The 13,627-nt window shown below is 40.7% G+C and overlaps 1 protein-coding gene across 1 annotated transcript in view; it reads left to right on the plus strand.

Annotated features, from left to right (window-relative positions):
- Window positions 1-12,000, plus strand: part of LOC146454607 (uncharacterized) — a 35,968-nt gene extending 23,968 nt beyond the window's left edge. Inside the window, exons 9-14 of the mRNA XM_085095104.1 lie at window positions 1,943-2,090; window positions 2,831-3,159; window positions 3,932-4,073; window positions 5,175-5,500; window positions 10,262-10,405; window positions 11,873-12,000. Of these exons, the coding sequence (XP_084951230.1) occupies window positions 1,943-2,090; window positions 2,831-3,159; window positions 3,932-4,073; window positions 5,175-5,500; window positions 10,262-10,405; window positions 11,873-11,881 (1,098 nt within the window). The 3' untranslated portion in view covers window positions 11,882-12,000. The remainder of the gene's footprint in view (window positions 1-1,942; window positions 2,091-2,830; window positions 3,160-3,931; window positions 4,074-5,174; window positions 5,501-10,261; window positions 10,406-11,872) is intronic.
- The last annotated feature ends 1,627 nt before the right edge of the window (window positions 12,001-13,627 follow it).

The following is a 13,627-nucleotide window of genomic DNA, read 5'->3' on the forward strand; positions in this document are numbered from 1 at the left end:
GCGTAACGTAAATTTTCTTCGCGTTGTCAACGTGCATTGTTAATTTCCTATAATAAGGCAATTAGATAGAGGGCAACAATACAAGTTTATTAGCCGACCGAGCGACTAAGGCCCGGTTCATACGTCGAACTTTACATGAGCCGAACCTAATCATTTGGTTCGGCGCATGTAAAGATCGACGTATGAATCAGTTAGGATCGACAGATTTGTATTTGGGTCGACCCGCCGTTCTATTCGACTGCGCCAGTCGAATAGAACGGCAAAAGTTCGACTTCGATTCAGACGTCGAACTTTTCATGTGCCGAACCAAATGCATACGTTACGTATAAATTATATTAATTATATCTATCCCAGAGGTCTGTGCATTCCATCGACTTGGCATGCGCAAAGGAATTCATTCTGAACAAGATGGCGGGAAAAGAGGAATGTGCTTGTTCTTCTTGTTTCGAAACAATTGAATATAGTTGTCTGAGATGCGAAAGATTTAAAAAAAAAAAGAATCTATTCTTGATGTGCACATGCACTTCAAACCGACAGAAACTTTCTATACAGGCTATATCAAAGGCGAAGCCTCAAGACTTCTCAGAACAAAATCTTCAAAAACAGCATTTGAAGAAAACATCACTCTATTCAAACAGAGATTACCTATCAGAGATTACCTCGATAACCTTATAGATGAAACTCTTTCAGAAGTCAACCTCCGCGAAAGAATGTCGGCACTACAAAACAAACTAAAAACCCGCAAAAACATTTTGAGGTTTGTTATGGAATATCGGCCTTCTGTGTCTAACCTAAAACAATTCAGATGAGTAAATACAGGAGCCATAATCAGGGATGGAGACCGTAAGCGTGGGGTCCACGCGTCCCCTTGTGTTGTACCAAAAAAATCTAGCTTTAGAAAAAATTGCCCCCCCCCCTCCCCCTTCACGTCATAAACCCGCGTGAATACACGCAAATATGCGTGGGGCTACTACCTTATATGTGACACGGAAAGCAGCTGAGAAAAAATTCACTAAAGATAAAAAAGTCCTTACGTGTCTGAGTACATGTCCGTAGAGTGTAAGCTTTTTTCATTCATTCAACAGTAGCAACGCACGCAGTGCCACCGTCTTGGCGCCTTTTTGACTTTACTGTGAGAGTCATGTGATCAATAGGCCGCTTATTCCAACTTTTCCCGTCTTCTTTCAATTGCTACCTTTTCTTTGTGAGGGTCTAATTCCTTAAATGTGAGTACTGAGGAGATATTCCCTGGCAGAATTTTAAAATTTGGACGCCATTTTGAACGGGTAGAAAAAAATTTCCATTTCTCCGCGCGCGATCCTGGCTGTTTACACGCGTGCGCGCACGCGCGTATGGCGCAATTTTTTTCTAAAAATAGATTTTTTGATACAACACATGGGGACAAGCCCACAAGTCAAAATGGCATCTCGTTACGGTCTCCATCCCTGATTATGGCTCCTGGTAAATGACACTTGATAGAAAATCAGCCTCTGCTAGGGGAGATTTACAAAGACCCTTCCTTACTTTCGTACAGAAAAGAGAGATCTTTGAAAGACGTACTCGTAAGAGCAAATTAGCTTTGAAGGTCATATTCTTCCTATCTCGACCTGTAGGAGCCGTGTTTGGCCTGTCTTTATTATTTTATCAAGCAAGCTCTTCCATGTCAGAATTCATCTTTCCCGCCATTTTAAATCTTGTTGAGTACAAACAACAGCCGCTGACCACGAAAATCTACTTTCTCACTTTAGCTTTAATTAAGTTCGACTTCAGTTAGGTTCGACGTCTGAATCAACTGCCGAACTTAATTATTTGGGTCGACCTTAATAGGTATTAGGTTCGGCTCATGTAAAGTTCGACGTATGAACCGGGCCTAAAAGGATTAATGCCCAAGCAACTGTTTCGTTTCTTCACATATTCGTCCATGCATTGATGTTATCTACAGACGTTCCTTGGCAACAGCGACAGAAAAACAATCGTCAAACATTTCTTTAGTCCTGACAGCAGAATTTTTGCCCGAAGTATTCGCTTCCACCCCAAAGCTTGGCGTGGTCACGTGTCAATGAGGGTAGAGATATATGGTTGTCAACACGGTAAGTACGTTCTCCTTTTTACAGGTACATCAAGAGAAATAATTCTCACTGTGTAGGTGGTATAGTGACAACTTTGCCTCTTACTGTTCAACTTCAGGAAGGCCTAAGAAACCAAAACAGTAACAAAGTTAAGAAAATTCAGATTAGGCTATTACTAAATACGTAACAAGAAACAGTGTTACTACAGAAGACAATCAGTGACTATTAAATGGATAGGCTTTAAATAGGTGCAGGTTGGCAAACTGTCTATCTCCCTTTAACCATGTTCGATTTCAATCCATAGGTAGTTTGCATTGCCGCCATGTTGGTGGACAAAACAAGAGAAAATTTGTTCACGAACTTTGCATAAAAATGGCAGTTAACTCCCAGAGGAGAAAAATCTTATTGTTCCTTTCCACCAACATGGCCGCTATGACGTCACATGCAAACCATCAATTGGTATAATAAAATGAGATCTATGAAAAGCTAAATTTGATTTGAAAACTAAGAATTTTTTGCGGGCAGGTGACAGATCTTTATGCAATAACTGACAATTCGAATTTTATAATTAAAGATTAACTTTGGTCCACTTCTCTGTGTGCGCCTTGACTTGCATTTGATGTTAAAAGAGAGAAAGAAAACAATTTGAAAAGTGTGCCATCTCTTTCAAAAGCGCACTTATAAACGGAATCGTTTAACCATGATACATAAAACGCATATTTGTTGGAATGCTTTGTCTTCTCTTTAATTATAATGGACAGCTCGCAGTTGTTTTCTTCCTCTTGGAATGGAAAGTGGCCATCTTCCTGACAATGCGTTATCATCATCGACATCCAACGACGCTAATCACGGTCCTCAACAATCCCGCCTCAACAAAATCCCCAGTAAAGGTGAGGCCGGGGCCTGGTGCGCACGCAGTAACGATGGAAACCAATGGCTGCAGGTGTACCTTGGGCGGGAAACAACAGTGACCAAAGTGGCGACTCAGGGGAGGTATGACGAGAACCAGTGGGTTATGAGCTACAGTTTGTCCTACAGTACGGATGGAACTCATTGGGCCTGGTACAGACTTACTGATGGGCACATAAAGGTATTTTACGAATCAACAAATTTTTTGGAACGGATTTAACGATAAAAGTTTACGTTAAAAAAGAAAGAAATTAGCAAGTGCTTATATACAATTGTGAAAGGACTAATGTGACAAAACGGCGAAGCAAAGCAGAGTAAGGAAAACTTTGATTTCATGAATTTGAACCCGTAGATAGGTAAAAGTATCCTTTGTCTTTTATTTTTGTTGAAATTTTATTTGATCCAAGTTGATCCGACCCGGAGTAAGACGTCCGGTCCGGTCCAATCCGAGTTGATCAGGTCCGAGTTTTGTATCTGCTTACCGATCGACTGATTTCTCCCCAGTCTTGTTCCCAAAGCCCGCGTTACCCTTATCCAGCGAACGCGGGTTCTGAGAACGATACTGATTTCTTCCCAACTGCTATGTAAGCATACTTTGGGACCACTGTTTGTTCACCGCATCTTCACGTTTGGGGTTCTAGAATTACGTTGATTGCTCAGGGACGCTTAATTTCCCTGCGTTTTACCAGTGTGAACTCCCTTATTCATTTTTCTTCCTTAAAAAAATGTGGATCCCGATAAAACAGAGCTCTTCAGAGAGAGCACTCGAAGCCGTCGTCAATTTGAATAGAAAACATAACTGGAGCCCAGGTCACACCCGTCGCTTTTGTGAACGGTTACCAAGCGTGGTCGAAAAGTGGTCCCAAAATCCGACTGCTATAGCTCGTTCATTCACGAGTTAAAAATGCAAATCTGAAACTAAACTGAATTAACTCAAGTGTTCTATATGCTAGGTTTTTGGAGGCAATATCGACCGCAACACCCCAGTTTTCCATTCCCTGCATTCGCCAATCCAAGCCCAGTACCTTCGTTTCCACCCCAGGGCGTGGTATCGTCACATCTCCATGAGAGCAGAGGTTTATGGCTGCCAGGAAGGTAAATAGACGGTATTATATTGTTATTGAGGAAGATTATTGAGTTATTGAGAATGTTATTGAGGATCGTGTGAAAATAATATGATGCTGTGTCTTCTGAATAAATGATGGGGGTACCTTTTAGTCAGTGACACAAGCATACTGAAAAAATACCACTAGCATTTTGGATTTTATTTACTAATACTTACACAAAGATCTTTCTAACATTAGCAATTTTCAAAGGTATGTAACGATTTGAAACATCGCAGAAAATTGTTAAACAATTAAAGGCTTTGCTTGCGCTATTTCAATAGGAAAGCTTATTTTCTGTTACCTGTCCTTGCATCATCAGTTATTCAAAATACAATAAAATAGTGAGATATTGTAGTTGTAATATTCGCCGGCAGGGATATCAGTTCTTCGATAGATCTTGCTGACAGCCCCTTTTAGCATATACTTAGTGTTTTTGATGAGGCAGACAACGATAACCAGAGTGGTTTTATCACTGGCATGTTACTACAAGTCACACGGGTTGCCAACGATGGTGAGACGGTCAGAGAAGAAGCTTGATCGCTACAGACTTAGCCGGTTCACATGGTTCACGCGCGGGCGCTCATTGTTTTTGGAAAAACTCGTACTCGTTTTCAGACTAGAACTGCCTAAAGGTATTTATTGGCTAGCTCGTACAGTTGAACGATGTCAACCACTTCCACTTCCTCTTAATCGCCGCTTTCAGACGATCTATCGCTAGTAGAATAATCTGCCAGGGGCGTAATAAACCTCATCGCTTTTAGACATAGTTGCTGAAGTAACTCTCATAGACGGAGTTTCGGAAGTTCTTTGAAGCAAAAGTGAGAGTTTGGAGATGTAAAGAAATGTTGGCGCGTCTAATTATGTCCCAACAGCCAACCTCGGCCCCAGTCTTCCGAGACACTAATCTGCAAAATTCGGCTACTTTACAAAAAGCCATTTTTTTCGTGGAATTTCTTTTACCATTTCATAATCAAGGCACAATGAGCTATATAAAAACGAAAAAATAGTTTTTACTTCGTATGCACTTTAAAGAATCATATATATTGTTCTTGATTTGAAAAAAAAAAACTGGGGGATTTTCATTTTTTAGGATATCATTGCTCCATGTCACTTGGATTGGAAGATGGCCGAATTCGGGATGCCGCCATGTCTGCCTCGACTAGTTACAACAGCAACCATGCGGCAAGGCTTGGCCGTTTGAACCTGGTAGCTAAATCAGGTAAAGCGGGAGCCTGGTTCTCCAAAGTAGATAACAACAAACAATGGCTACAGATCGATCTTGGGCGCCCCACAACTGTGACTAAAATAGCGACCCAAGGCAGGCAGGATGGTTCACATTGGGTCACCAGTTACGCGCTGTCTTACAGCCTCACCAGTTCCTACTGGGTTCAGTATACAGTGCGAGGCAAGAAAAAGGTAATCCCGCTGTCGATAAACTGTGGTATTCTACTTCAGAGCAACCTGATGACGTGGTAGTGGAAGAAAAACAAAAAATCCAAAAAATCCAAATCCAATCCAAAAATAAAAAGTTGTCAAAATCTTTCTAAGAAAGTAAAGAATCTACCAACATTTTTGACAAAGCAAAAACTTTTTTAGTTACCGTTTAAAGACCATTATCTCTCATTTTTCCCACTAGGCTGAAACATAAATATCCCTTTTACCGGCTCCCGACCTCGTTTTATCTAGTTACCGTTTTCTCTTAACATCCTACTTGAGTAGTGATAAAATGAGCGTTCTGGCTCAGGGACACAGGGACACAGTGCTAACACAATAGCCAGGGGATTAACGTCATCAAAATTGATGACATCATCATCTAAAAATAGAATGAATGTTCTGAGGAAGGGACACAGGGACACAGTGGTTTGACAGGTTTATCAATGATGTCATGCTCTATTTTTAACTTATGGCAGTCATGGGCAAAATTACCGGTTTGACAGGTTTTTGAAGTTATTTTTGGATACATGATGTCATATAGTACATACATAAATACTTTATTGTATAGCTCCTCTTTGGAGGCCCTTCCGCCATACGTGAAAATAAAAATAAAAATAATTAAAACTACAGTCGGACCTCCATTAAGCGGCCACCTATCAAGCGGCCACCCTCCATTAAGCGGCCACTTTCCAAAGTCCTGAATTATTCAGTTGTCAGTAAAGTGCTGTATTCGATACCTCTATTTAACGGCCATCCTCTATTAAGCGGCCAGTTTTCAAAGTCCCCAGGGTGGCCGCTTAATAGAGGTCCGACTGTATTTACATTTGGATGGTAACATAGAGAGAAAGAAAAAAAATACGATAATGAAAAAACTATGAATTGAAAAGATTCTTAAAAAAGTCTCTTTTTCAAAACGCTAAGACTTGTCGTGTCTCTGAAATGCTTCGATAAATTATTGTAGACTTTTGCTCCACGGAAGGCGAAAGCCCTTTGGCCACTCGCAAGCTCCAGGATCTACAATTTCTAAGCTAAAGAATCTGCATTCGGAAGTCTTTTTAGAAAAAACAAAACACAAATACGCGCGACACCCACGCGTGTGTCTGAGTAAAATAAAGACACATAACGACGAATGGCCAGTTTGTCTCCTTTTGGCCGTTTTGGCGTGGTTTTGGTCTTTCAGGCCTGGTTATGGCCTTTCTGGCCTGTGTTTGGCCTTTTCTGACACTCTATATAACCTGACTTTTCCCGAAAACTCGGAAATAATGAAAAGTATTTGTCGTGTGTGTTTCTCGCCTAAATTAACTAAGCACCTTTCCCGCCTAATGGTGGTGGTGTTGGTGGTGGAACACCAAAATAAACTCATTAACGGATGAGTACTAACAATCTATTGCATCTTTACACAGCCATTTCAATGAGGGTAACATTTTTTTAGTGCAAAAAGACAAGCACAAGTGTCATCATAACATTCAACTATTTGAAAAGAAAATTGAAATTCGCTGTATGAATTATCCTTAATTTTCTTGCCGCCAATTAGACATCGTGGTAAAACGTTTACAGATAACGATACCGCTGTCCACATTAAGTTGCCGTAATGGAACCAATATATTCCCTTAAAAAAGCACCAATTAAATCAGACATAACCCGTTCTGCGGTAAAAGAACAGATGACTATTATAAACATATGAAGGCAAACTCGGCGATTTAGAAATAGAACTGAGAGTTACTTTGATTCGTTCAAAATCTCTGGTAGTTAAACAATTTTATATTTTTTTATTCTCTATTTAAAGGCAATAAAGTTCTTTTCAGGTCTCTCAAGAAATGTGCGTTGTTTAATAGCAAGCATTTAGTAGTCGCGTGTTTTGATTGTGTTTTAATTGATTATTTCTACCAACTTAAGCTGTCTATTGTTTATGATAAGTTAATTGGCTTTTTCCGTAGAGTTTTTATGCAAATTTAGCTTTTGGTTTAAGTCACTGCTTCTGCATAATTAGTGGCTAACGGACCGTGAGGAGAGGTTGCACAAGAGCTTATATCTCTGATCTGAAACCAAAAGCGCATTGACCCTTGTTAACGTAAGTAAAGGTGGACAGTCATTAACATCAAACATAATCGACTCTATTAAGATATACACATGGTGAAATCTCTGTGTGTGTGTGTGTGTGTGTGTGTGTTTTAACACGCACAATTTAGGAGCAAGGAATTTATGAACCGGAACATTCTTAGTCCGAGCGATGTAATAAACAAAGCCAACAAAAGACTGTATTAACTCTTTAATCCTCAACAAAGCTCAACCTGAAACGAATCTTTTTTAGTCATTAGGCGGGAAAGGTGCTTAGTTAATTTAGGCGAGAAACACACACGACAAATACTTTTCATTATTTCCGAGTTTTCGGGAAAAGTCAGGTTATATAGAGTGTCAGAAAAGGCCAAACACAGGCCAGAAAGGCCATAACCAGGCCTGAAAGACCAAAACCACGCCAAAACGGCCAAAAGGAGACAAACTGGCCATTCGTCGTTATGTGTCTTTATTTTACTCAGACACACGCGTGGGTGTCGCGCGTATTTGTGTTTTGTTTTTTCTAAAAAGACTTCCGAATGCAGATTCTTTAGCTTAGAAATTGTAGATCCTGGAGCTTGCGAGTGGCCAAAGGGCTTTCGCCTTCCGTGGAGCAAAAGTCTACAATAATTTATCGAAGCATTTCAGAGACACGGCAAGTCTTAGCGTTTTGAAAAAGAGACTTTTTTAAGAATCTTTTCAATTCATAGTTTTTTCATTATCGTATTTTTTTTCTTTCTCTCTATGTTACCATCCAAATGTAAATAGTTTTAATTATTTTTATTTTTATTTTCACGTATGGCGGAAGGGCCTCCAAAGAGGAGCTATACAATAAAGTATTTATGTATGTACTATATGACATCATGTATCCAAAAATAACTTCAAAAACCTGTCAAACCGGTAATTTCGCCCATGACTGCCATAAGTTAAAAATAGAGCATGACATCATTGATAAACCTGTCAAACCACTGTGTCCCTGTGTCCCTTCCTCAGAACATTCATTCTATTTTTAGATGATGATGTCATCAATTTTGATGACGTTAATCCTAGGGGTATTGTGATGACAGTGTGTCCCTGTGTCCCTTCCTCAGAACATTCATTCTATTTTTAGATGATGATGTCATCAATTTCGATGACGTTAATCCCCTGGCTATTGTGTTTGCACTGTGTCCCTGTGTCCCTGAGCCAGAACGCTCATTTTATCACTACTTGTTTGGATCGGTCGTCTTTCTTCTTCTGGAACTATAACTTCATACAGAAGCCAATTGCCCGTTCCCTGCCAGCAGACGTCTCTCACGGCAAGGCAAAAATGAGAGGAGGGAGAGAGACCCTCCCTCCTCTCATTTTTTCCTTGCCGTGAGAGACCTGCTAGCAGGGAAGTTACGGCAGAGCGTACAACTCCTATATATATTCGTGTAACGGCGTTTTTACAGACCTTTTATTTGTCCTTGGACATTATCTGCTCCTCGAAGCTCACAGGTTTCCTCGAGCTTCGCTCTCGGAAAACTGTTCGCTTCTCGGAACAGATAATGTCCGCGGACAAATATCTGAGCATATTTTCGCGCCAAATGGAGGCTACTGTTTATTTATATATTATATTACTTATGTGTGTGTGTGTGTGTGTCCGACCACAACCAGCATAAATAATTTGTTTAATGGCAACCTGGTATTTTTAACCCAATGGTTATTTCAGGTTACCAGTACCCTTGCTTTTCTTTCTAAGTTGTTTTTGTTTTAATGTAAATACTTGTAAACCAAAAAAAGGATAAATAAAGTGTTGTTGTTGTTGCCGCAAACCAACAACTAAAATGAAAGTTACGGTAAGAAAGTAAATATTTCTTTATTGAAAACAGAAAGATTCCTGTTTCTGGAAAGATCATAGCACTAGCAAGATCCTAAGAGGAGAAACAACTTTTCATTTGGGTTAGATGCAGAAATTTTGGTAGGGGTGGCTATCAAGTGGAGAAGGAAAGGGAGACAAAATTGTCGGCCTTTAGCAAATGAACGCCCGGCCGTCACCATGTTTTTTTTTTGTTTGTTTTTTTTTTTTTTTGGCCCTAGTACTGGGACCTTCCGAGAAAAGGTAGGTAAGATCTTCCCATCTCTCATCTAGGAAGATCTTTTTGCTGGGAAGATCCTAGTTCTAAGACCAAGTACAATCTTTTGCATGTAAACTGAATACAGGAAATATGTGGCGCTAGGATGATCCGCCTTGTAGGATCTTCCTAGTTCTAGGATCTTCCTCACTCTATGTAAACAGCTCCACACTGACTTACCACACCAAATTGTTTCCGCGGATAAGTCACGAAGTCTGGTGGTCTTAGCTGAAATATTGAAAAAGTTATAAACGTTGAAAGTCGAAGCGGACAAATCCACCTGCACCCCCCCCCCCCCCCCCTCCACCACCACACACACAGACACACACACATTTCTCACATGATTTAAAGAGTTCTCTTCTTTCGCGTTGGCTTCTCTAACACAGTAGTGACTGAACGCAAGGAACTTTTTAAAATTAGGTAAACGGAATGAGCGAGGGAGGGAAGAGGGTCATTTCACGCTCGCGCATTGGCATCTTGAAAAAAACTTGAATATTGACCGTAAACAGGTTTCCTATTTCCAATGCCGGGTAATTCGACACGTAGCAAACATCTATGCAGCAACTTTTACTATTTGCTGTTTCTTTTGTAGATTTTCCGTGGCAACTTTGATCGAAACTCAATTGTTGTTCATCATATCTTCCCGCCATTCCACGCCCGCTTTGTCCGGATCAATACTTTGAGCGCGCATGGCCATACAAGCATGCGCGCTGAGCTGTATGGATGCCCAATAAAGGTAAAGGGAAAAAGCAGTAGTAGTGTAAATAAATCTGTGGCCTATAAGTGTATACGTGTCCCATGTTTAGTCCCAAAGTGACTTTACGGCGATTATTTAACTAAACTGAAGGGTGGGGACGGGTATGGCCATCTCAGACCAGGAATGTCGCTAAGGCTGTAATGCCTAAGCTTAAGCCACAAGCAATAGTAGTTTCTTTTACCACTGATTGGGTTTGATTAAATGTACAACCGACTGGCTTTTCTGGACGAACGGTCGTTGTTATATCAATGTGTTGACATCAGTGCCGGTCACAGAAGCTGAACAAACTACGGTCGTAGCAGGGGCACCCAACGATTCATTTCAGTAACTAGCTAAGGCATCCGAACAGATCAAAGTGTATTAGCTACACTAATATGTCTTTTAAGGACAGTGCCTACTTTTATTACCTCGCATACGTTCTGCCCCGATGCTCGGGTTTCCTATGGGTGGTGCCTACTAATACAGGGATATTTTTGGGCGGTTAAAAAAATATGCGGAGAAAGCAGAACTTAGCAAGTGCTCTTGGTTTCTAAAAAGAAAATTGAGGGTAACCATGCATTTTTGAGAGATAATACTGGTCGAATTTGGAAAAAAGCGCCATACATTGCTTTGCATTTTACTGTTTTTCAGAACAATTGTTGTTTAATTATCTCTGAAAATGTGTGGTAACCCCAATTTTCTTTTTGGATTTCAATAGCCCTTGCTAAGATATGTTTTCCCCGCATAGGCATAAACCGCACAGAAATACTTCTTTATTAGTAGGCACCGTCCTTAAAGGGAACTAAATGATCTTGGAACACAGGATGGCGCTTTTTAAGTATTTTGCTCAAATGTTCTTGTTTTTTGCCCCGTGGGGCTAGCCTACGCGCGAGGAGGCAGGTCTCGCGCGTGCTCGCGTGGTTCACTCGTTTTACTATCCCTCAGAAAAATAAGGGACTACTTGTTGCATATCATGGAGCCAACCCTGGATGAAAAAAATCAACTTCATTTGTTTATTGAGTAAACAATATCTTATTTAAAAAAAAATAAGCTGATTAAAATATCTCATGGCGACGCAAGTGCTTGTACGTTTTTAGCCTAAACTTTACTGAGGGCCTTTGTGGTTTCCTTGGCAAAAAAAAAAAAGAAAAATTAAAAAAAAGCATGCACCGGTAATTCATTCCAGCCCCTGCGTTTAATTTACTGGAGGTATCGTTTCGTGGCTGTCTAGCTTCAGCTTGCTGGAGGATTCATACTTTCCGTCGACACTAGAAAACCTTAAACTGTTTATTAATGCATGGAACAACCTTTACAGATGCATAATTGACGACAGGTTCTTTCTGAAAAAGGTTTACAGTTCAGTGTCCATCACAACGAGGAAAGATTGGGATACCGGGTTTTTATTTTATTTGGTATGCCCCAAACTGTACCAGTGTCATAAGTTGCCATATTTAATTATCTCTACAGGGCATCTGAAGTAGAGAAAAGTTTGCAGACGCCGCAGACAACAGAAAGGAAGAACCAACTTGACGGACAAGAGCCTGTTTCTTTTTCCTTCAATTTTGCAGAGTAGAATAAAAGGTTTTAAAAAACTATCTTAGTATGTTGCCTTTTTTATCAATATATGTCGGCTAGAAATATAAAGGTTGTTTTTCATGGTCTATCCGGACGTGATGGGCGAAGAGTTGGCGATGTGTTGGCAGCCCTTGCCGGAACCGATGGGCGTAAAAAATGAGTTGAGTTTCTTGCAACTCTTGCTTGCCTCAAGGCTCTTCCTCGGTGTTCTCTGGTTTTCCTCCCCAGGTTTGAGTGATCATTCTTAATTCCACTTGAATCTGGGATCCGAAAACATCCAACCACTTTTTACAACTTTTTTTACATTTTATTTTTACATTTTATTGGTATTTTGATTTTCGTAACAATTCAAAAATAAAGTTTCCTCAATGACCAACTTTAAAGGCCGATAAAAGAACCATCGCCGAATCAATTATTGAATAAAGCCAATCGAGCATTGATAATGTGTGCCCCCTGCTGCCTTTTTGTAACCAGTCACCATGACTCTAAAATGTGATCGAAGACAGCGCTATAGCGGCTTATTGAGAACTATTTTAACTTGGAAACAGCCAAAAAAGGTAGAAGATAATGAAATTAGAAACTGGGTCAGTTGGATGATGAGAAACAAAGCATAACTCCTAACTCCTTCCAGTTGAAAGTGAGTTGTCTTTCATTCTTTGAGAAGATATTTCGTATCATAGATCACTGCATCCTGTGTGAAAAACGGCAGAAAAAGTTACTAAGATTTGATGATGATGATGATGATGATGATGATGATGATGATGATGATGATGATCATAATAATTATAATAACTATAGAGCGTCAAATAGGAGAACAAACTCAACCTAGAGAACACAGCGGGATCGTACGTACAGATGTTGTCGACCATTTGGTCAAGTCCACTGTCAGATCAGTACAAGGTAGTGGCCTCAAATCAGCACGCACTGCCATTACTATGGACTCAAGTATGGCCTTTAGCTGGTCTTTAACAGCTCGATAGGAAGGCGAGGAAGATAGTTTCGGAAAACGGTAGAAACCATCCTCAAGGTTCATCGGCGCTGATGTACCTATCTAGGAAATGTGGTAAGAGAGGGATGAAATCGGTTGAGAGGGAATATAAGAACACGAAGATTAAGACAGCCGTTATGCTGTTCTGTAATCCCTATCCATCCATGGCAGCAGTAAGGTGCTCTGAAGCGAAGGCAGTGCAGACTGGGCGCCACTCTATCATCAAGGATACCCAGAAATATGCGCGAGGGTTGGATCTTCAACTCAAACTAGATTTCCCAGACCCGGTATGCTATACTGCAGATGGACAAGAAGTGCGCGGAGAGAAAATTAAGAACTACCTTACCAAGGCACATCAGCAAGAAATTGCGAGATAAAGTTGAGGGGGAGAAGTGGCGAGGAAAACTGACGAAAAGCAGATGGGAAGATGATAGCCTAAAGGTGGAGGAATGCTTTGCCTGGCTCCGCCAATGGAGAACTGCGCCCACACACATGATCGTTGGAGCGCACGAGCTGTACCAGCAGCTGTTACCAACAAGGATATTCCACAGCAGGAAAACGGGAACGTTCATGACTGGAGACTACAGGTGTCGACTGTGCGGCAAAGGAACAGAGAGCGTGCGACACATCTTGGCAGGTTGCATTGCGCTTGCGCAAAA

The sequence above is a fragment of the Pavona decussata genome, unplaced genomic scaffold, assembly GCF_977016875.1.
Source record: "Pavona decussata unplaced genomic scaffold, jaPavDecu1.1 SCAFFOLD_300, whole genome shotgun sequence".
Taxonomy (NCBI): Eukaryota; Metazoa; Cnidaria; class Anthozoa; order Scleractinia; family Agariciidae; genus Pavona; species Pavona decussata.